Genomic DNA, 21,256 nt, shown 5'->3' with positions numbered 1-21,256 from the left:
TAATGGTCTGGTGGGAGGTAAATGGATTTTATACCTATGATGATACCAACTTCACAACGCTGGTCATCAAAGCCACAGGTCATCATGGTTCCAACTGTGTCATTGACCACTGCCATGATGTCTGCATCATAGTCCTGAAAAGCACAGGGTTACAATTATATAACCATGGTGCAACAGATTTGCTTATGACTGAACTTCCCATTGGGCACAGACATCAGTTCAACATCTAGTTTTGATTTGCATTTGGTTGAGTTGTGAACTAATGTGAAATCAGCCAACAATATCACCATGTCATTGAATTTAGGTTAAAAGTTGGGTGAAATAAAAATGACCTTACATTGATTACTTTTTACAAATCCAATCAGTTATCCACGTTCATTCAACGTCATCATATTGAATTTTCTGGTTAAAATGATGTGGAAACAATGTTGATTCAAGTCGTTTTTGCCCAGTGGGATCATTGTCATTGCATTAGGCAAGTATGCTTAAAAACATCAAACCTACCCCACGTTTTTTGATGGCCTTGTTCAGAAGAGTCACAACGTCCATTCCCTCAACTCCACTGGCTTTAAAGCGTTTTGTCCAAGTGAGCAAATAACTCTACAAAAGACAAACAGGCAGATCACTGATAGTATGATATGATCTGTCTTCAAAACTGAAGCTAATACAACCGTCCGTGACAGAAGTCCAATAGGACGGCACACAATTGGCCCAGCGTCATCCGGGTTAGGGAAGGGTTTGGCCGGGGGGGCTTTACTTGGCTCATCGTGCCCTACCGACTCCTTGTGGAGGGCCGGGTGCTTGCAGGCTGATACAGGTCGCCAATTGAATGGTGTTTCCCCCTACACATTGGTGCGGCTGGCTTCCGGGTTAAGCTGGTGGGTGTTAAGGTGCGAGCTTGGGCGGGTCATGTTCAGGAGGACGCATGGCTCACCCTTCGCCTCTCCCGAGCCCGTTGGGAGTTGCAGCGATGAGACAAGATCGAAATTGAGGAGGAAAATGAGGGTAAAATAAAAAAACGAAGCTAATAACTGAAGCTCAGCTGTACAGTACTATTGGCTTGTTCATTCTCTCACCTCATTCAGTTTTGTTTGTGCACAGGGGAAGGAGAAGGTGAAGCCGACAGAAAGCTTCTTATCCTTGATATTCTGCTTCTCCATGAAGTCACCCAGGCACTCTGCAACATGGTCAAACAGCTGCAAGGGAAAGGAAAATAATTAAGTTAGGGATGGTTATCTCGAAAGCAATCTGTGCACAAGGAGAGACTGTAATGCACACTTTGGATTTATTTCCCTGGCCACTAGACTTTTAGACATTTATATACGGTAAGAGTTTGAAAGGTACCCCGTACCCGAGTGCCACTGCCATGGATGATGTCCTCTGGAGTGTCATAGATCTGGCTCTCCATCTGAACCGTCTGCTTCTTCTCATGGGACACCTTCACTCGCAGGATGCGGAAGGCCGAGCCTCCCAGATCCAGAGCAATGAAGTCCCCCTTCTCTGTAACAAGCATAAAAAATATGCATGTGCTCACAGCAAGCAAATATGTGAACTGTGAACAGAGGCATCATGTCCACTGAAACAGAAGAGGAACCTACTGATCGAGGTATGTGGGTTATAGTACTACAGGCGGCAGTGAGTATGTTCACATGCACAGTAATAATTCAATATTAAACAGATTATGCAATAGTCATGTAAACATCGCTGCCAAAGGTGCTTCAACAAAGTACTGAGTAAAGGGTCTGAATACTTATGTAAATGTGATATCAGTTTTTTTTTTCATAAATAAGCAACACATTTTTTCTCCTGGTTTTGCCTTGTCATTATGGGATATTGTATGTAGAATTATGAGGGGAAAGAACAATTTAATACATTTTAGAATAAAGCTGTAATGTAACAAAATGTGAAAAAAGTCAAGGGGTCTGAATATCGTCCGAAGGCACTGTATGTCCGAACTCAGAATGAAATGTGCTTCCCAAAAATAACATGGTTGCTGTGGTAAAACGTTTATTTTGATTGCCGATTTGCCATCAGGTATGTGAGAATGCTGTTCATTGACTACAGCTCAGCTTTCAACACCATTATCCCCTCCAAGCTCATCACCAGCTTAGGACTCTGGGTCTGAACATCTCCCTCTGCAATTGGATCCTGGTGGTGAGGGTAGGCACCATCACCTTCACCATGCTGACCCTCAAAACAGGGTCCCCGCAGGGGTGTGTGCTTAGCCCCCTCCTGTACTCCCTGTTCACCCACGACTGTGTGGCCACGCATGACTCCAACACCATCATCAAGTGTGCTGACGACTACACAGTGGTAGGCCTAATCACCAGTGATGATGAGTCAGCCTACAGGGAGGAGGTCAGTGTGGTAGTGTGGTGGAAGTGTGGTGCCTCAATGTCAGTAAGACCAAGGAGCTGATCGTGGACTACAGGAAACTATGCACATACATTTATACTGACTCTACACACTGTTGTGGAAATTCAGTACTGAGAGAGATTTTGTCATTTCTTCAAACAATCATCTTCATTTAATATTAATTCATTTTTGCACTAATGAGGCTTGTCGACCCCCCACCCTTGAGTGTTGGACCGAGTAACCTAACCTTTACACAAATGCAGAATACTATATATAGCTGACACTAACAACACTCAGCTAACAACACTCAGTTATGGTTGGTTCAACCCCCCTCATGCAGATTGGGGCATCATAAGCCACTCTGGGTTCATCCTGTCATTATCTGCACTTGGGTTATTGTCTTAACCCCACCCTGGCTTAGTTTCCCAGATGCAAGGATGATTTTGAGACAATGACGGATTGTTCTACTCCTAAGCTATCTCTAGTAAAACACATTCTTGTCTCTGTAATGCAGTCTTTAACCCATTTGTCAGCTCAAGCCATCTCCAGTGACCATACGCCCTGATTAGCTGCAGGGAACTAGAGTGGAGCCCATGAAAACAAAGACACTAACAGGACAGAAATATCCTCATATTTGTTAAGTATTAATTGCTAACTATTAATATTAAACAAATCAGTTAAATATGTAATTTTTCTATCACATTCCCCCATTTTGAGAATTCTCTCAACTTAAAAGTAAAATTACAAGGTTTAAAAAAACATTTATTCCATTTAGTGCCTAATGAACATAACCCAGGACAAGCATCATGATCCCACTATATACAGTGCCTTGCGAAAGTATTCGGCCCCCTTGAACTTTGCGACCTTTTGCCACATTTCAGGCTTCAAACATAAAGATATAAAACTGTATTTTTTTGTGAAGAATCAACAACAAGTGGGACACAATCATGAAGTAGAACGACATTTATTGGATATTTCAAACTTCTTTAACAAATCAAAAACTGAAAAATTGGGTGTGCAAAATTATTCAGCCCCTTTACTTTCAGTGCAGCAAACTCTCTCCAGAAGTTCAGTGAGGATCTCTGAATGATCCAATGTTGACCTAAATGACTAATGATGATAAATAGAATCCACCTGTGTGTAATCAAGTCTCCGTATAAATGCACCTGCACTGTGATAGTCTCAGAGGTCCGTTAAAAGTGCAGAGAGCATCATGAAGAACAAGGAACACACCAGGCAGGTCCGAGATACTGTTGTGAAGAAGTTTAAAGCCGGATTTGGATACAAAAAGATTTCCCAAGCTTTAAACATCCCAAGGAGCACTGTGCAAGCGATAATATTGAAATGGAAGGAGTATCAGACCACTGCAAATCTACCAAGACCGAGCCGTCCCTCTAAACTTTCAGCTCATACAAGGAGAAGACTGATCAGAGATGCAGCCAAGAGGCCCATGATCACTCTGGATGAACTGCAGAGATCTACAGCTGAGGTGGGAGACTCTGTCCATAGGACAACAATCAGTCGCATATTGCACAAATCTGGCCTTTATGGAAGAGTGGCAAGAAGAAAGCCATTTCTTAAAGATATCCATAAAAAGTGTCGTTTAAAGTTTGCCACAAGCCACCTGGGAGACACACCAAACATGTGGAAGAAGGTGCTCTGGTCAGATGAAACCAAAATTGAACTTTTTGGCAACAATGCAAAACGTTATGTTTGGCGTAAAAGCAACACAGCTCATCACCCTGAATATACCATCCCCACTGTCAAACATGGTGGTGGCAGCATCATGGTTTGGGCCTGCTTTTCTTCAGCAGGGACAGGGAAGATGGTTCAAAGTGATGGGAAGATGGATGGAGCCAAATACAGGACCATTCTGGAAGAAAACCTGATGGAGTCTGCAAAAGACCTGAGACTGGGACAGAGATTTGTTTTCCAACAAGACAATGATCCAAAACATAAAGCAAAATCTATAATGGAATGGTTCAAAAATAAACATATCCAGGTGTTAGAATGGCCATTAGCATAAACCTGCTATAGTTCCTGAGTGTTATCCTTAAACATTTCAATTTGGTAATGGATATAAATCAAATAGATTAAGCTCAGTTTCACTCTCAGGATCAGACTTTACCCCTCCTTTTACCAAAGCATGCTGAGAATAGTCTCAACATAGTACACAACTTATTTACCCATGTCATCATTAGCATAACAACAATCAAAACAATCAATCCATAATACATTAATTGCTCCACTCATATAGTTAACATCAGTTTTAAAAATAATTTAGTTTCCAAATCATAATTCAAAACCCAGTTAATTATCCAACCAAAATGTTGAATGACATTGCTCAGTGATTCACATTGGTTCTACCACTCAAAATGAAAACCCTCAATTTAACATACATCAACACTGGCAGAATGTACATCCATATTAACATACAATATATTCACCTAATAATTAACCCAATTAACTCTCTCGTCGGGGTTATAATTACAGATCAGTATCTCAATGAATTCTTACCCTAAATAATGATACATTTAGCACCGTAGACCTCCCCCATCAACCTGATACTGTCACGCCCTGGTCTTAGTATTTTGTGTTTATGTAATTATTTGGTCAGGCCAGGGTGTGACATGGGGTTATTTTGTGTTGTGTTGTGGTATTGGGGGTTTTAGTAGGTATTGGGATTGTGGCTGAGTAGGGGTGTCTAGCATAGTCTATGGCTGCCTGAGGTTCTCAATCAGAGTCAGGTGATTCTCGTTGTCTCTGATTGGGAACCATATTTAGGTAGCCTGGGTTTCACTGTGTGTTTGTGGGTGATTGTTCCTGTCTTTGTACCTGCACCAGATAGGGCTGTTTCGGTTTTCATTATCGTTAGTTTTGTAGTTTCTGTATGTATAGGTTTTCCTTCCTTCATTGAAATATATCATGAATCATCATCACGCTGCATTTTGGTCTGATCCTTGTTCTACCTCTTCGTCAGAGGAGGAGATACCCCAAATAACAATTTCAGATAAGTCTAAATCAATTATGGGCACAGTTGACCAACCCCTCCTTTCTCCGGCACTCAATCTTCTGGCATTTCTTAATTTTCCTTCTTCAGGTAGCTTCACAGTTCAAAGTGTATGGACCATGATAAAATGTCTCACCTGAACCCCACCACAACTCCTATTATGCCTTGTTCATTTGCCAACCAGTATACCAGCAATATGAGAGAACTAGATGCTGTCCACCGGTTGCTGGCTCGGACTCAGGTCTCTCGATAGAAGTGGTGCAGGACAGGGCCATAGTGAATGCCATTTCTTCAGCCGGTTAGAGGGGGTTTTGAGGTCACCCCCTGTTTGGTCAAATTATCCCTTTCGTGCATTTAGATACCATATCCACCTTAACCTCGAAAGGACAAATCAGAACAACAATTCAGTTCAGTTCATTTCTGATCCAGGAAATCCAGACAAGCATTGACTATATGACAAATTATTACTTCTACAAATATTCTTAATGCAAATTTCTAAAACAAATGTTGAAGGAAATAACACATTCTGTTGAAACATCTTTTCCCAAATTAGTTTATACTCCCCTTATCACACTGTCAACCTCATCACAGACATAGACTCAGGAAATTATCCCAAACATCCAGCAGACCCAATCTGGTGGGATTTATCAAAACAAAACAAACAAGGGAAAAATACACTCCTTCATACATCACTCAATATATACCTACATATCACTCAAGGTGTGTAAACTTCAATCCCCCCCCCAAAAAAAAGGTAATTCCCCCATTTTGACACATAATTCACAATATTGACTGTGTAAAAACAACACATTCTATTAGTTATAAAACTTCTCTGTAATTATCAGCATTACAAATGACCTTCAAATCATCATCCAATGTCTCTCAGCTTTCCAGCGAGAATGATCAAATCACACTAGAAAGTCAGGACAGAGGTCAGATGTCATTCAAACCCTTCAAATTAGTGTTTCTTACTAAACTCAGCAAAAAAAGAAATGTCCTCTCACTGTCAAGGGCATTTATTTTTTAGCAAACTTAGCATAACAAGATTCAACAACGGAGACATAAACTGAACAAGTTCCACAAACATGTGACTAATGGCATAGTGTGTCCCTGAACAAAGAGGGGTCAAAATAAAAAATAACAGTCCAGTGTGGTGTGTCCAGCAGCTGCATTAAGTACTGCAGTGCATCTCCTCCTCATGGACTGCACCAGATTTGCCAGTTCTTGCTGTGAGGTGTTACCCCACTCTTCCACCAAGGCACCTGCAAGTTCTCGGACATTTCTGGGGGGAATGGCCCTAGCCCTCACCCTCCAATCCAACAGGTCCCAGATGTGCTCAATGGGTTTGAGATCCGGGTTCTTCGCTGGCCATGACAGAACACTGACATTTCTGTCTTGCAGGAAATCATGCACAGAACAAGCAGTATGGCTGGTGGCATTGTCATGCTGGAGGGTCATGTCAGGATGAGCCTGCGGGAAGGGTACCACATGAGGGAGGAGGATGTCTTCCCTGTAACGCACAGAGTTGAGATTGCCTGCAATGACAACAATCTCAGTCCGATGATGCTGTGACACACCGCCCCAGACCATGACGAACCCTCCACCTCCAAATCGATCCCACTCCAGAGTACAGGCCACGGTGTAACGCTCATTCCTTTGACGATAAACGCAAATCCGACCATCACCCCTGGTGAGACAAAACCGCGACTCGTCAGTGAAGAGCACTTTTTGCCAGTCCTGTCTGGTCCAGTGACAGTGGGTTTGTCCATAAGCGACGTTGTTGCCGGTGATGTCTGGTGAGGACCTGCCTTACAACAGGCCTACAAGCCTTCATTCCAGCCTCTCTCAGCCTATTGCGGACAGTCTAAGCACCGATGGAGGGATTGTGAGTTCCTGGTGTAACTCGGGCAGTTGTTGTCCTGTACCTGTCCCGCAGGTGTGATGTTCAGGTGCACCGATCCTGTGCAGGTGTTGTTACAGGTGGTCTGCCACTGCGAGGACGATCAGCTGTCCATCCTGTCTCCCTGTAGCGCTGTCTTAGGCATCCCACAGTACAGATATTGCTATTTATTGCCTTGGCCACATTTGCAGTCCTCATGTCTCCTTGCAGCATGCCTAAGGCACGTTCACGCAGATCAGCAGGAACCATGGGCATCTTTCTTTTGGTGTAGAAAGACCTCTTTAGTGTCCTAAATTTTCATAACTGTGACCTTAATTGCCTATCGTCTGTAAGCTGTTTGTTTCTTAACCACCATTCCACAGGTGCATATTTGTTAATTGTTTATGGTTCATTGAACAAGCATGGGAAACGGTGTTTAAACCCTTTACAATTAAGATCTGTGAAGTTATTTGGATTTTTACGATTTTGTCACGCCCTGGTCGAAGTATTTTGTGTTTATCTTCATGTATTGGGTCAGGCCAGGGTGTGGCATGGGTTTTTGTATGTGGTGTGTATTTATTGGGATTGTAGCTAGTGGGGTGATCTAGCAAAGTCTATGGCTGTCTGGAGTGGTTCTCAATCAGAGGCAGGTGTTTATCGTTGTCTCTGATTGGGAACCATATTTAGGCAGCCATATTCTTTGAGTTTGTCGTGGGTGATTGTCCTTAGTGTCTTCGTTCCTGTCGCTGTGTTAGTTGACACAAGTATAGGCTGTTTCGGTTTTCGTTACGTTTATTTGTTTTGTAGTGTTTGTATTGATTCGTGTTTACGTTTTGTTGATTAAACATGGATCGCAATCTACACGCTGCATTTTGGTCCGACTATCCTTCACACCTAGAAAACCGTAACAGAATCACCCACCACCAACGGACCAAGCAGCGTGTCAACAGGCAGGAGCAGCCCAAAGAGGAGATGCGCTATAAGGATTTCAGGACATGGGAGGAAATCCTAAACGGAGAAGGACCCTGGGCTCAGCCTGGAGAATATCGCCGCCCCAAAGAAGAACTGGAGGCGGCGAAAGCGGAGAGGCGCCGGTATGAGGCGGCAGCACGGCGACCCGGAAGGAAGCCTGAGAGTCAGCCCCAAAAATTTCTTGGGGGGGGGGCTCAGGGAGAGTGTGGCAGAGTCAGGAGTCAGACCTGAGCCAACTCTCCCTGTTTATCGTGAGGAGCCAAGGAGGAGACCAGAACCAGAGCCGGTGTTGGAGGTGAGCGAAACAGAGACTGTGAAGGAGTTAATGGGGAAATTGGAGGAGAGAGAAATGAGGGAGTTGCTGTGTTGGTGCTTTTTGCATGGAATTCACCCGACGGAACATGTCGGGGATTTGATGGCACCTGGGTTAGCGCTCCATACTCGTCCTGAGGTGCGTGTTAGTCGGCTGGTGAAGTTGGTGCCAGCCTCACGCACCAGGCCTCCTGTGCACATCACTAGCCTTGCACGTCCTGTGCCAGCACTGCTCTCAAGATCTCCAGTACGCCTTCACGGTCTAGCCCATCCTGTGCCACCTCCACACTCCAGCCCTCCGGTAGCAGCTCCCCGCACCAGGCTTCCTGTGCGTGTTCTCGGTTCAGTACCACCAGTACCAGCACCACGCATCAGGCCTACAGTGCGCCTCGCCTCTCCAGCGCTGCCGGAGCCTTTCTCCTCTCCTGCGCTGCCGGAGTCTCCCGTCTGTTCAGCGCTGCCGGAGCCTTTCTCCCCTACAGCGCTGCCGGAGCCTTTCTCCTCTACAGTGCTGCTGGAGTCTCCCGCCTGTTCAGCGCAGCCAGAGCCTTTCTCCTCTACAGAGCTGCTGGAGTCTCCCGCCTGTTCAGCGCAGCCAGAGCTGCCAGCCTGCATGGAGCAGCCAGAACTGCCAGCCTGCATGGAGAAGCCAGAGCTGCCAGCCGGCATGGAGCAGCCAGAGCTGTCAGTCTGCATAGAGCAGCCAGAGCTGCCAGCCTGCATGGAGCAGCCAGAGCTGCCAGCCTGCATGGAGCAGCCAGAGCTCCCAGCCTGCATGGAGCAGCCAGAGCTGTCAGTCTGCATGGAGCAGCCAGAGCTGTCAGTCTGCAAGGAGCTGTCAGTCTGCAAGGAGCTGTCAGTCTGCACGGAGCTGTCAGTCTGCACGGAGCTGTCAGTCTGCAAGGAGCTGTCAGTCTGCAAGGAGCTGCCAGTCTGCAAGGAGCTGCCAGTCTGCAAGGAGCTGCCAGTCTGCACGGAGCTGCCAGTCTGCACGGAGCTGTCAGTCTGCAAGGAACTGTCAGTCTGTAAGGAGCTGCCAGTCTGCAAGGAGCTGCCAGTCTGCACGGAGCCGCCAGAGCTGCCAGTCTGTCAGAAGCCGCCAGAGCTGTCAGCCTACATGGAGCAGCCAGAGCCGCCAGTCAGCGTGGAGCAGTCAGATCTTTCAGTCTGCCAGGATCCGCCAGTCAGCCAGACTCTTCCAGATCCGCCAGTCAGCCAGACTCTTCCAGATCCGCCAGTCAGCCAGACTCTTCCAGATCCGCCAGTCAGCCAGACTCTTCCAGATCCGCCAGTCAGCCAGACTCTTCCAGATCCGCCAGTCAGCCAGACTCTTCCAGATCTGCTAGTCAACCAGACTCTTCCAGATCCGCCAGTCAGCCGGGATCTGCCAGAACTGCCAGTCGGCCAGGATCTGCCAGTCGGCCAGGATCTGCCAGTCGGCCAGGATCTGCCAGTCGGCCAGGATCTGCCAGTCGGCCAGGATCCGCCAGTCAGCCAGGATCCGCCAGTCAGCCAGGATCCGCCAGCCAGCCAGGATCTGGTAGATGCATCAACCTGCCTGAGTTTCCTCTCACTCCTGAGCTTCCTCTCACTCCTGAGCTTCCTCTCACTCCCGAGCTTTCTCTCACTCCCGAGCTTTCTCTCACTCCCGAGCTTTCTCTCACTCCCGAGCTTTCTCTCACTCCCGAGCTTCCCCTCAGTCCCGAGCTGTCCTTCAGTCCCGATCTGCTCCTCAGTCCAGTGGGGTTCTGGGTGAGGACTACTAGGCCATGGTCGGCGGCGAGGGTGGACTATCCAGGGACACGAGGAGAGGGGACTAAGACATTGACTGAGTGGGGTCCACGTCCCACGCCGGAGCCGCCACCATGGACAGACGCCCACCCGGACCCTCCCTATTGTTTTGAGGTGCGTTCGGGAGTCCGCACCTTAGGGGGGTTCTGTCACGCCCTGGTCGAAGTATTTTGTGTTTATCTTCATGTATTGGGTCAGGCCAGGGTGTGGCATGGGTTTTGTATGTGGTGTGTATTTATTGGGATTGTAGCTAGTGGGGTGATCTAGCAAAGTCTATGGCTGTCTGGAGTGGTTCTCAATCAGAGGCAGGTGTTTATCGTTGTCTCTGATTGGGAACCATATTTAGGCAGCCATATTCTTTGAGTTTGTCGTGGGTGATTGTCCTTAGTGTCTTCGTTCCTGTCGCTGTGTTAGTTGACACAAGTATAGGCTGTTTCGGTTTTCGTTACGTTTATTTGTTTTGTAGTGTTTGTATTGATTCGTGTTTACGTTTTGTTGATTAAACATGGATCGCAATCTACACGCTGCATTTTGGTCCGACTATCCTTCACACCTAGAAAACCGTAACAGATTTATCTTTGAAAGACAGGGTCCTGAAAAATTGACATTTCTTTTTGTTGCTGAGTTTATATTACACCAATTAATTAAAAACTGTAAAATATTTCATACATTTTGTATCCCAGGTTTACAGTAAGTTTCCTCAGTACATTTTTTATCAAAATAATTCAGGTGGTCAATTAAAACTCAGAAGTTTTTTTCTGAAAATTCAATGTGTGTGTGGGACTGTTTAAATTACCTTGGCACTAACCCATATTCATAACCAGTAAGTTGTGTGTACGTACTGGTGTGTGTGTGTGTGTGTGTGTGTGGTAAGCCATATGGCAAAATCAAACAAAGGCCAGGCCTTATTTATTTTGGTAACTCCTCTTTACCACCGAATCCAGATACCGTTATACCTATAAAGCTGCTAAATTTCACTAACCCCTCTCCCAAGACCATAGCCTCAGGAAACATTTCATAGAGAGAGAAAATTACTACCCCCATTCTCCTGGAAGAGGAATGTCAATTTCTTTAGCATTCAGTATAATAATATCATAATCAGCAACCCAAAGGTTTTAACTGCAAACAAAATATGATCATGAAAATCATTCATTTGAATGTACCCCAACGTTTATGTGCGCTTAATTTATCGTGTGCTACCCTTAGACATGGCAACATGTATCTCTCCACGGAGTCTAACAATTCACTCCCATATCGTATCATATGACTGGTCTCTCTTTTCAATAACCATGTCAAATTATCATGATATTGTTACTATATTGTCACCTTAGATTGTTCCTGTTAACCTTTATTTAACTAGGCAGGTCAGTTAAGAACAAATTCTTGTTTATAATGACGGCCTACCGGGCCAAACCTCGTCGACGCTGGGCCATTGTGAGCCGCCCTATGGGACTCTCAATCACGGCCGGATGTGATACAGCCTGGATTCGAACCAGGGACAACAGTGATCCCTCTTGCACTGAGATGCAGTGCTTTAAGCCGCTACGCAACTCGGAAGCCCTTCATTATGTGGAATCGACACCGTCTAAAATCAACAAACCCATAACCCATTTCCGGCAATGTAAACATTGCAACCTGTTGCCTTAATTTAGTAAAAATATAAGCCTGTTGTTGAACAAATGTAGAACCTTCAAAAAGTTGGTCCTCTTCTATCAGCTTAATAGTCAATACTTATTTCAATCTACTTTAATTACTGGACACTGCCACGTAATCAAAACAGATTACAATTTTAGAATACATTAACTTCTTGCTCAAATTCACTGGTGTTACCTAACTATAAAACCAAGCAACAATAATCAGAAACTGTCAAATAAATATATATATATCTATTAATTTTAACAAATCAGGTAAGTATGTAATTTTTCTATCACAACACTCACTCACATACAAGCTGCTACTACTCTGTTTATCTTATTTCCTGTTGCCTAGTAACCTTATCCCTATACATACTGCATCTACCTCCATCCCTCCAGTATCCCTGCATATTGTAAATATGGTATTGGAACTTACCCTGTATATAGTATGCTTACATACTTATTGTGTTCTTCATATTTCTTCTTATTTCTCGTGTTTTTTTCTACTATTACATTGTTATTGGTTATTGCATTGTTGGGTTTTGAGTTTGCTAGAAAGGCATTTCACTGTACTTGTGCATGTGACATTAAAACTTGAAAACTAGGTAGCCTGATTTCAGATGTGTCCATGTAAACAGGATTATTAGGGAAATCGTTCTTCTTGTAAAGTATGTAAACATTTTAATCAAACTATTATAATAATTATATTGTGTGCAATATTGTGTGCATGCAACCGTACTCAGTGACTCAAATCTTTGTGTTGCCCAATGATTGTGATGTCTGGGCTGACTACTGTTGGCATTGCCATGCAATAGTATATCAAAAGCTCCTGGCTCCTGCCAAAAATCCATTCTTCCCGGGAATTAAAGACAGTTTCACACTGTCTTAAGAACATGTTGCAATTTAAGCAGTAGTAGTTTTATGGGAGTGACAACTTATTTTTTGTAAACCAAAGGAACTGAAAAGTAAAAAAACAAACAAGAGGGAAGGCAAACAATGAATCCTAAAGGCCTACTCCATATAATCTCTTACGTCATTCACTACCTAACACATTCACAATGGGATTTATTTCACTTATGATCTGATTTACAGTACCAGTAAAACGTTTAGACACACCTACTCATTCCAAGGTTTTTCTTTATTTTTACTATTTTCTACATGTTAAATATATTTTATATTTGAGATTCTTCAAAGTTGCCACCCTTTGCCTTGATGACAGCTTTGCACACTCTGGGAATTCTCTCAACCAGCTTCATGAAGTAGTCACCTGGAATGCATTTCAATTAACAGGTGTGCCTGTTAAAAGTTCATTTGTGGAATTTCTTTCCTTAATGCGTTTGAGCAAATCCGTTGTGTTGTGACAACGTAGGGGTGGTAAACAGAAGATAGCCCTATTTGGAAAAAGACCAAGTCCATATTATGGCAAGAACAACTCAAATAAGTAAAGAGAAATGACAGTCAATCCTTACTTCAAGACATAAAGTAAACTTTGAAAGTTTCTTCAAGTGCAATCGCAAAAACAATCTAGCGCTATGATGAAACTGGCTCTCATGAGGACCACAACAGGAAAGGAAGACCCAGAGTTACCTCTGCTGCAGAGGATAAGTTCATTATAATTAACTGCACCTCAGATTGCAGCCCAAATAAATGCTTCACAAAGTTCAAGTAACAGAACATCTGAACATCAACTGTTCAGAGGAGACTGCACGAATCAGGCCTTCATGGTCGAATTGCTGCAAAGAAACCGCTACCAAAAGACACCAATAAAAAGAAGAGACTTGCTTGGGCCAAGAAACACGAGCAATGAATATTAGACTGGTGGAAATCTGTCCTTTGGTCTGATGAGTCCAAATTTGAGATGTTTGGTTCCAATCGCCGTGTCTTTGTGAGACACAGAGATGGTGAACGAATGATCTCTGCATGTGTGTTTCCCACCGTGAAGCAAGGAGGAGGAGGTGTGATGGTGCTTTGTTTGTGACACTGTTATGGATTTATTTAGAATTCGAGGCACACTTAACCAGCATGGCTACCACAGCATTCCAAGAGTGGGACTATCATTTGTTTTTCAACAGGACAATGACCCAACACACCTCCAGGCTGTGTAAGGGCTATTTAACCAAGAAGGAGAGTGATAAGTGCTGCATCAGATTACCTAGCCCCCACAATCATCCGACCTCAACTCAATTGAGATGGTTTGGGATGAGTTGGACCGCAGAGTGAAGGAAAAGCAGCCAACAAGGGCTCAGCATATGTGGGAACTCCTTCAAGACTGTTGGAAAAGCATTCCAGGTGAAGCTGGTTGAGAGAATGCCAAGAGTGTACAAAGCTGTCATCAAGGCAAAGGGCTGCTACTTTGAAGAATCTAAATGATATATAAAAACTCTTGTATAACACTTTTTTGGTTCCTACATGATTCCATATGTGTTATTTCATAGTTGTGACATCTTCACTATTATTCTACAATGTAGAAAACAGTACAACTAAAGAAAACCCCCTGAATGAGTAGGTATGTCCAAACTTTTGACTGGTACTGCACTTCAAAGTGATGGGCTGATGATTAAAATATATATATATATTTTAAAAAATATATATATTTTTTTACATCTAATTCTGATACTAAAACACTGAGTGCAGACGGATTAACAACATAATTTTGCCCTACTGCTATTGCCTGACAACAACACTGTATCATTGCTAGTTGACTGCTAGTGAATAATAGCTCTCTGCCAAATTGGTCTTCTGATGGGAGAAAGTCAGAAACTTCAGTGTAGCGTAGCAATAGTATGTCGAGAGGTAGTCAAACCCACAAGACTTTCTCCCCTGCTTGCTTGTTAGTAAATGCACACATTTTTAACCAGCACCTTGGTGGACACTTTGATTGCTCTAGTTCACATTGCTCCTTCAAATCAAACTTAGAATTGAAGAACACATACAAAGCAGCATGCATTTGGATAATGCAGCAGTTTTACAATAGGGATGGAGGGTGTAGGGTGCACAGTCAATTCTCAAGGGCAATTATAATTTGAACATATCAGGAACACATGACAAACAAATCCAAATTGTTGAACCAGTCAACAAAAAGATCATCCTATGGCAGAATGACCGTAAGATGTAAACATGACCTAATAAGGTTTTGTGTTAGAACCACTCTGTTAGGAGTACTGTAAGAACCACACATTATTTATTTTAATTTTATTTCACCTTTATTTAACCAGGTAGGCAAGTTGAGAACAAGTTCTCATTTACAATTGCGACCAAACCAAGATAAAGCAAAGCAGTTCGACACATACAACAACACAGAGTTACACGTGGAGTAAAACAAACATACAGTAAATAATACAGTAGAAAAAGAAGTCTATATACGATGTGAGCAAATGAGGTGAGATAAGGGAGGTAAAAAAAAAAGTAAAGGCCATGGTGGCGAAGTAAATACAATATAGCAAGTAAAACAGTGGAATGGTAGATTTGCAGTGGAAGAATGTGCAAAGTAAAAATAATGGGGTGCAAAGGAGCTAAATAAATAAATAAATACAGTAGGGGAAGAGGTAGTTGTTTGTGCTAAATTATAGATGGGCTATGTACAGGTGCAGTAATCTTTGAGCTGCTCTGACAGCTGGTGCTTAAAGCTAATGAGGGAGATAAGTGTTTCCAGTTTCAGAGTTTTTATGTCACGTGTCAAACTCATTCCATGAAATCCTGAGTGTCTGTGGGTTTTCGCTCCTCCCTTGGACTTGATTGATGAATTAAAATAACTAATTACTAAGGAACTCCCCTCACCTGGCTGTCTAGGTCTTAATTAAAAGGATAAAGGAAAAAACAGCAGACACTCAGCCCTCCACGGAATGAGTTTGACCCCTACATTATGTCACCTTAGTGGATAGTGGAGCCTTGACATCTGTGTGAGGGCAGAGCAGGGACGTCAGGGTCATTACTTAGCCTTATTGCATTCTCTCACTGTGGCCCTGGTGGTTGAATATAGATGTGTGAATGAGAGCAGAAATCAGCAGCCTGGATGATACTTTTCACAGTAACAGTCTTAACGAAGCCACTAAATAAACCATACTCTGTGCACTGTATGTGTTCTTGTCTGTTTATTTACAATGTATATCTTTATTAGTATCGTATTTCTTAAAATTATGAGGTTGAAAATCACATGAAAGTATAGATAGCCTAGTAAAAATAATCCGTTTAAATCTCATTCACAGTCCTGTGGCACAGGAGACCCAGGTTACAACCCAGTCAGCAATACATAGCTGTTCTACTGAGTAAAGATGATAGAATCACTGAATGTCTGTGAAAATCTGGATGTGGGATAATGTGTAATCTGTGATGTAACCACAGGTTTTTGATAGGGTGCATGAATAAAGAACGCTCACATTCTGCAGCAAAGGCAGATTCAGGGCCGGTTCCAGGGTTAAGCAACATAAGCGGTTGCTTTGGGCCCCTGGCTGCTAGGGGGCCCCCGACCCCACAACATATATATTTTTTTAAACATTTAGGAACACAGTCGGGGTGTCAACATACTATTGAGAGTAAGAATAGTATAATACACCAGGTGCAATTTTGAAATTTGGTTGTACCAGCAGTTTTTCTCTTGTTACAGTATGTCAGCCACTGACAGTCACAAAATGTTCCATCATTAGCAAGATATCTAAACTTGTAGTGATCATGGCCGAATAATGAACGGGCACACAGGGCACATGCCCAGGGGTCCTGACCTCCAGGGGGCCCCCATTGATTTTGTTAGTCAATCTCACTCTGATTTACTTTTTAATTTATTTTTGAGAAAAAATGTTAACCTTTATTTAACTAGGCAAGTCACTTAAGGACAAATTCTTATTTACAATGATGGCCTGCACCGGCCAAACCTGGATGACGCTGGGCCAATTGTGTGCCGCCCTATGGGACTCCCAATTACAGCCGTTTGTGATACAGCCTGAATTCTAACCAGGGTGCCTGTAGTGACACCTCAAGCACTGAGATGCAGTGACTTAGACCTCTGCACCATTCGGGAGCCCCTAAATTAATATGGCATAAGTTTAAAGAATAGCAGGAAATTAGATTACATTTTTTCTCTCTGCCCCAGGGAAAAATAAGTAGAATTTCATGAAATGTTTTATAAAATTGCAAGGTTTTCTCTCAGCTACATGGAAATATGTGTAAAACTGCAGAAAACTTGCTTCAAAACTGCAAAATTTTCTCTACGCCCCATGAAAAAATGTATAGAATTATAGTAAATCAACTTTAAAACTACAAAATTTCTCTCCGCTGTCAAAATGTTTTGCCGCAAGGTGGAGGGCCCCCCCAACCAAATCTTGTTTAGGGACACCAAAAGGCTATAGCCGACCCTGGGCAGATTCCACCACGATTATATGGCAAGCTTGGCACTGCAATATGCCTACAGCTGTAAAGACAACAACAGTTCTTTCAATGAATGCATTGATGAACCCACTTTATGCTTAATTTTCAAGTGAGTCAATCAAAAACATCAATCTTCTGCTGCTACTGTAGATTGACAACAGTTGTCACCACATTCTAGCAAAGTTCATAACTAATAAACACAATAAAATGAATTTTTTTATGAATCGTACATGATTTCATATTGCTGTATCAGGGACATGTATCAGTATTTATACTGATACATGCCAACTTATATTGAACTGCCTGAAAGATCATAGGAGAACTTATGAGGTGAGATTTTGTCCTTTAATATTGGTATAATGAAACATAGGTTGGACTCAGGATATCAGGGCCGTATCCAGAAAGCGTCTCAGCGTAGAAAATTGTAAGTGCTAAGAATAGAGACATTTTACTCCTACTATTATTGGTAAAAAAAATAAAAGCTATGCATAAAGCCTCTTTAGTAATAAGAGTCCCACTTAGTCAACAGATAATTAGAAGGCCTTGTGAGCTGTCCTAACAATTTAATAAGTGTTACCAGCAGTTGCCTTACTAATAGTAAAAGGCAGCGAGTCAGTGGTTCCTGTGCCATGGACAGGCAATTGCTTTGGAGTTGAAAGAATTATTTGATATTTATATAGCCTATGATCAACCCATAAATAATCTACATTTACATGCAACAGTTGGTATCGCTTCTGCTTTTGACAATGATTTTACATGAGGCCATATTCGGATGATATGCCTAAATTCCTATAATCACTAGGCTAATAAATAATCACATTTTTCTTTGGATTATTTTATCAACCTACATCATGCTATTTCAAGTTATCCCTTTGGAGCGCAATATCACGTTGTAAAAAAATTCCCCTCAATTGGGCATGCCTATAAATTGGGTAATTGACAGCATTTACGTGTTCAGTGATTAAGGAATGCCTAAACCTTTCAAACTTTTTCTGCAACATTATCAGCAATTGACTTGAAGCCTACTGTGCCAAAAGAGATTTAGAGTTGTTGAACGGGAGTGATTGTGTTGATATAACGGTAATATTATCAAAATGTCGCTCTTAACAACCATATGATTCAGTGAAATATACCTATCACATTATTCAAAATATCAGAATTTATTAAAAAAGGCAAGAAAAGGCAACATATTAGACAAGAATTAAGAGTAGGTAGAGTGATCATGTCAGGCGAAAATTATATAAAACGTTTTACCATTGAAAGATTTGATGTCAGAGCCCCACCTATTATTTTTTGCCTATTTTGCATGTAATTCTGGCATGAATTGTTTCACATATCAGTTTAGCAAACATTGGAATAAATAATTATTGAGTTAATAAAGCAACATTCAAACTTGGTCTCTTTCTTTGAGTAAGGCAGCTCAAAAATGCATGTTTCAGCCTACAGTAGCTCAGTGCTTTCTGTGGTGGAGGGGCAGCCAGCGAAAGCACCGAGTGTAGGCATTGTAAATCTTCTCTGGTTGAGCCGTGATTGGATCAGGGTTCTGTCACTCATGGGGACACTACATCACTGCAGAATCTACAGCAGTTCAAGCCCCCCTGGGTGTATAAAACACAGTTAGAAATTGATTTGGTTAATGAAATTAATGTACTTAGTAACAAGTCAGAATTGTCTGTGGCTGGCAAAAATAAGATACTAATCTTACAATACAAATTGGATGATGTTCACATAAAGAACGGCGAATGGTGCTCATATTAGATCAAGGACAAAGTGGATAGAAGAAGGAGAAAAAAGCACCTCTTACTTTAGCAGACTTGAAAAAAAGGTGTCAGGAAAGAAATGCTATTAATTATTTGTATGTTAGTAGGAATGAAAGAACAGAAACAAAATTGATTGTTAGACATTTTTGTTTCTACAATGATTTATATTCCTCATCCTAATCCCCAATAACTGTAATGATATTTTTTTTGTAAATAAAAGCCATATTCCTACAATAAACTTAGTTACACTTTAAAGAGTTTTGTGAAGCAGAGCTTCAAATTAGAGGAATTGGATATAACTGTAAAGAAACCAGCCTTAAATATATCACCTGGCTGTGATCGCCTGGCTGCGATTTTATTTTGGGATGATCTAAGAGATCTACTTTTTGACACCTTCATTGAATGTATTGAGAATAATGCTCTCATGCCCACTTTGGAACATGTCATGGGAAAATCCATCATTAGTCAACTAGCAGATTATACCACTCTTTTTCTTAAGGACAAAGAACAGATCCCCCTAGTTATCAATTTAGTTAATCTCTTCTCAGATCCATCAGGTTTAAGGCTAAATATGAATAATTGTGAGCTTATGACCATACATGACCTTCCATTAATTTCATTACATAATATCAATATAAAGTACAGTTAAATATCTGGAAATTTTTGTCACAAAGGACAGTGATGCAAGTGTGAAATGAAATCTTCATGTTCATCCAGAGAATGCCAGATTTTGATGACAAAGTACTAATTCAGAAGTTTGCCCACAAGAAGTACCGCCGCGCCATCTTCCAGCACAACTACGGTGGGTCCCTTAATATGTCTTGTATGCTGCTGCATAAGTGATGCAATACGCCAGGGAGACATCTATACTGTTGCCAAGAAACTAACACTAAGTGCATGTTGTGTAGTAAGCTGTTAGTAGCCCGTTGTATAGTAAGCTGTTGGTAACCTGTGTCTCATCCTAAGAATGTGGTCCCTCTCCCTCTGTGTACTTAGCCTACTGTTCTGACTTAGTGGTGCCCATGTAGCCTATAGCCTGTTTTATTGAAATGTCATCATCAAATAGTTTAAGACCTTTCATTGTCCGGTCATGTGCCTCATTTATTTAACCTGCTGTTCTGACTTGGTGTACAGGGAGAATACTGTAAAAACAGCCCATGTTCTGAAATCTGTCGCTGTCCATTTTAGGCAGCCTACATGCAAATAAGCATGTAGGCTACATCCGACTCAGCTCACTCATATCTTAATCGAAATGAAGGCTTGCCTCTTATCCACTCATTGTTCCCTTATTCCATAGTTTGTACATCTCATTTGTTATTTTGCTTATATAGGTCTGTCTCATTAGTATCTTATTCACCATTTTAGGCAATGATAGAATTATGCATTTCATTGTTTCGCTTACTTTGTGTATTATAATTAGCTCATGTGCTTTTCTACACGAGGAGGGGATACTATAAAATGTTGTTGGGTCTATAACCATGTTCCATGTCTGCCAGTGACAGTCTCTTCCCATTCAAATATTTGTGTTAAACCAAAAGTTCAGTAATAGACCCATGTAATTCCAGTTGATATTGAGAGTGCTGTTTTGTTTGCGCAGTGATCTGTCTGTGAGTCGGTATATTGTCTATAAAAGTGGATCCTCGTGATTATATTTTCCTTCCTTTTTCGACCACATAATAAAATACTTCAAATGGTAGGTAAACCGCTGAGTCCGCATCTCTCTTTCTCTCTCTCTTTCTGTATGGGGACTTAAAGAATAGTAAAGTTAACGCCTCAACATCTTGTTGAATTTACCTGAACTAACATGAGAATTTCTGTCGCTGTCTATTTCGAAAGTGTTGAACGAATAGGCCTTCCTCGTCACAGCTCGTTTGCGTTTAATTGCTTATACTTTAAGTGTTAATCATATAAGAACAAAGATTATATAAATGTAATAATGTTTGTGCATGATTCAAAAGTCAAAACTCGTTTCGGCATTCATTATTATTGAAGGAGGATGCGGTTCTCATCGAGTTACACAAATCCACAAGGAGTCAGTAGAAACAATATTTATTTAAGCAAGATAGCTATATCAACTATGTTTTTTAAAAGGCAGTAAATGAGACTGAATTAACTATTTCGCTGTCAGATCAGACTCCACTAAAAGCCAGGTGTAGCGGTGGTAAGAATTCACTCTATGGTG

General features: G+C 42.1%; 1 protein-coding gene across 1 annotated transcript in view; it reads right to left on the bottom strand.

The window, feature by feature from the left end:
* hk1 (hexokinase 1) overlaps nt 1-21,256 on the bottom strand; it is a 44,085-nt gene that overhangs the window by 8,140 nt on the left and 14,689 nt on the right. The window contains exons 3-6 of the mRNA XM_024430734.1: nt 1,352-1,500; nt 1,077-1,196; nt 505-600; nt 35-134 (exon numbers count right to left, since the gene is read on the bottom strand). Of these exons, the coding sequence (XP_024286502.1) occupies nt 35-134; nt 505-600; nt 1,077-1,196; nt 1,352-1,500 (465 nt within the window). The remainder of the gene's footprint in view (nt 1-34; nt 135-504; nt 601-1,076; nt 1,197-1,351; nt 1,501-21,256) is intronic.

The sequence above is a fragment of the Oncorhynchus tshawytscha genome, linkage group LG01, assembly GCF_018296145.1.
Source record: "Oncorhynchus tshawytscha isolate Ot180627B linkage group LG01, Otsh_v2.0, whole genome shotgun sequence".
Lineage (NCBI taxonomy): Eukaryota > Metazoa > Chordata > Actinopteri > Salmoniformes > Salmonidae > Oncorhynchus > Oncorhynchus tshawytscha.
This window is presented reverse-complemented; position numbering and strand designations above follow the sequence as displayed.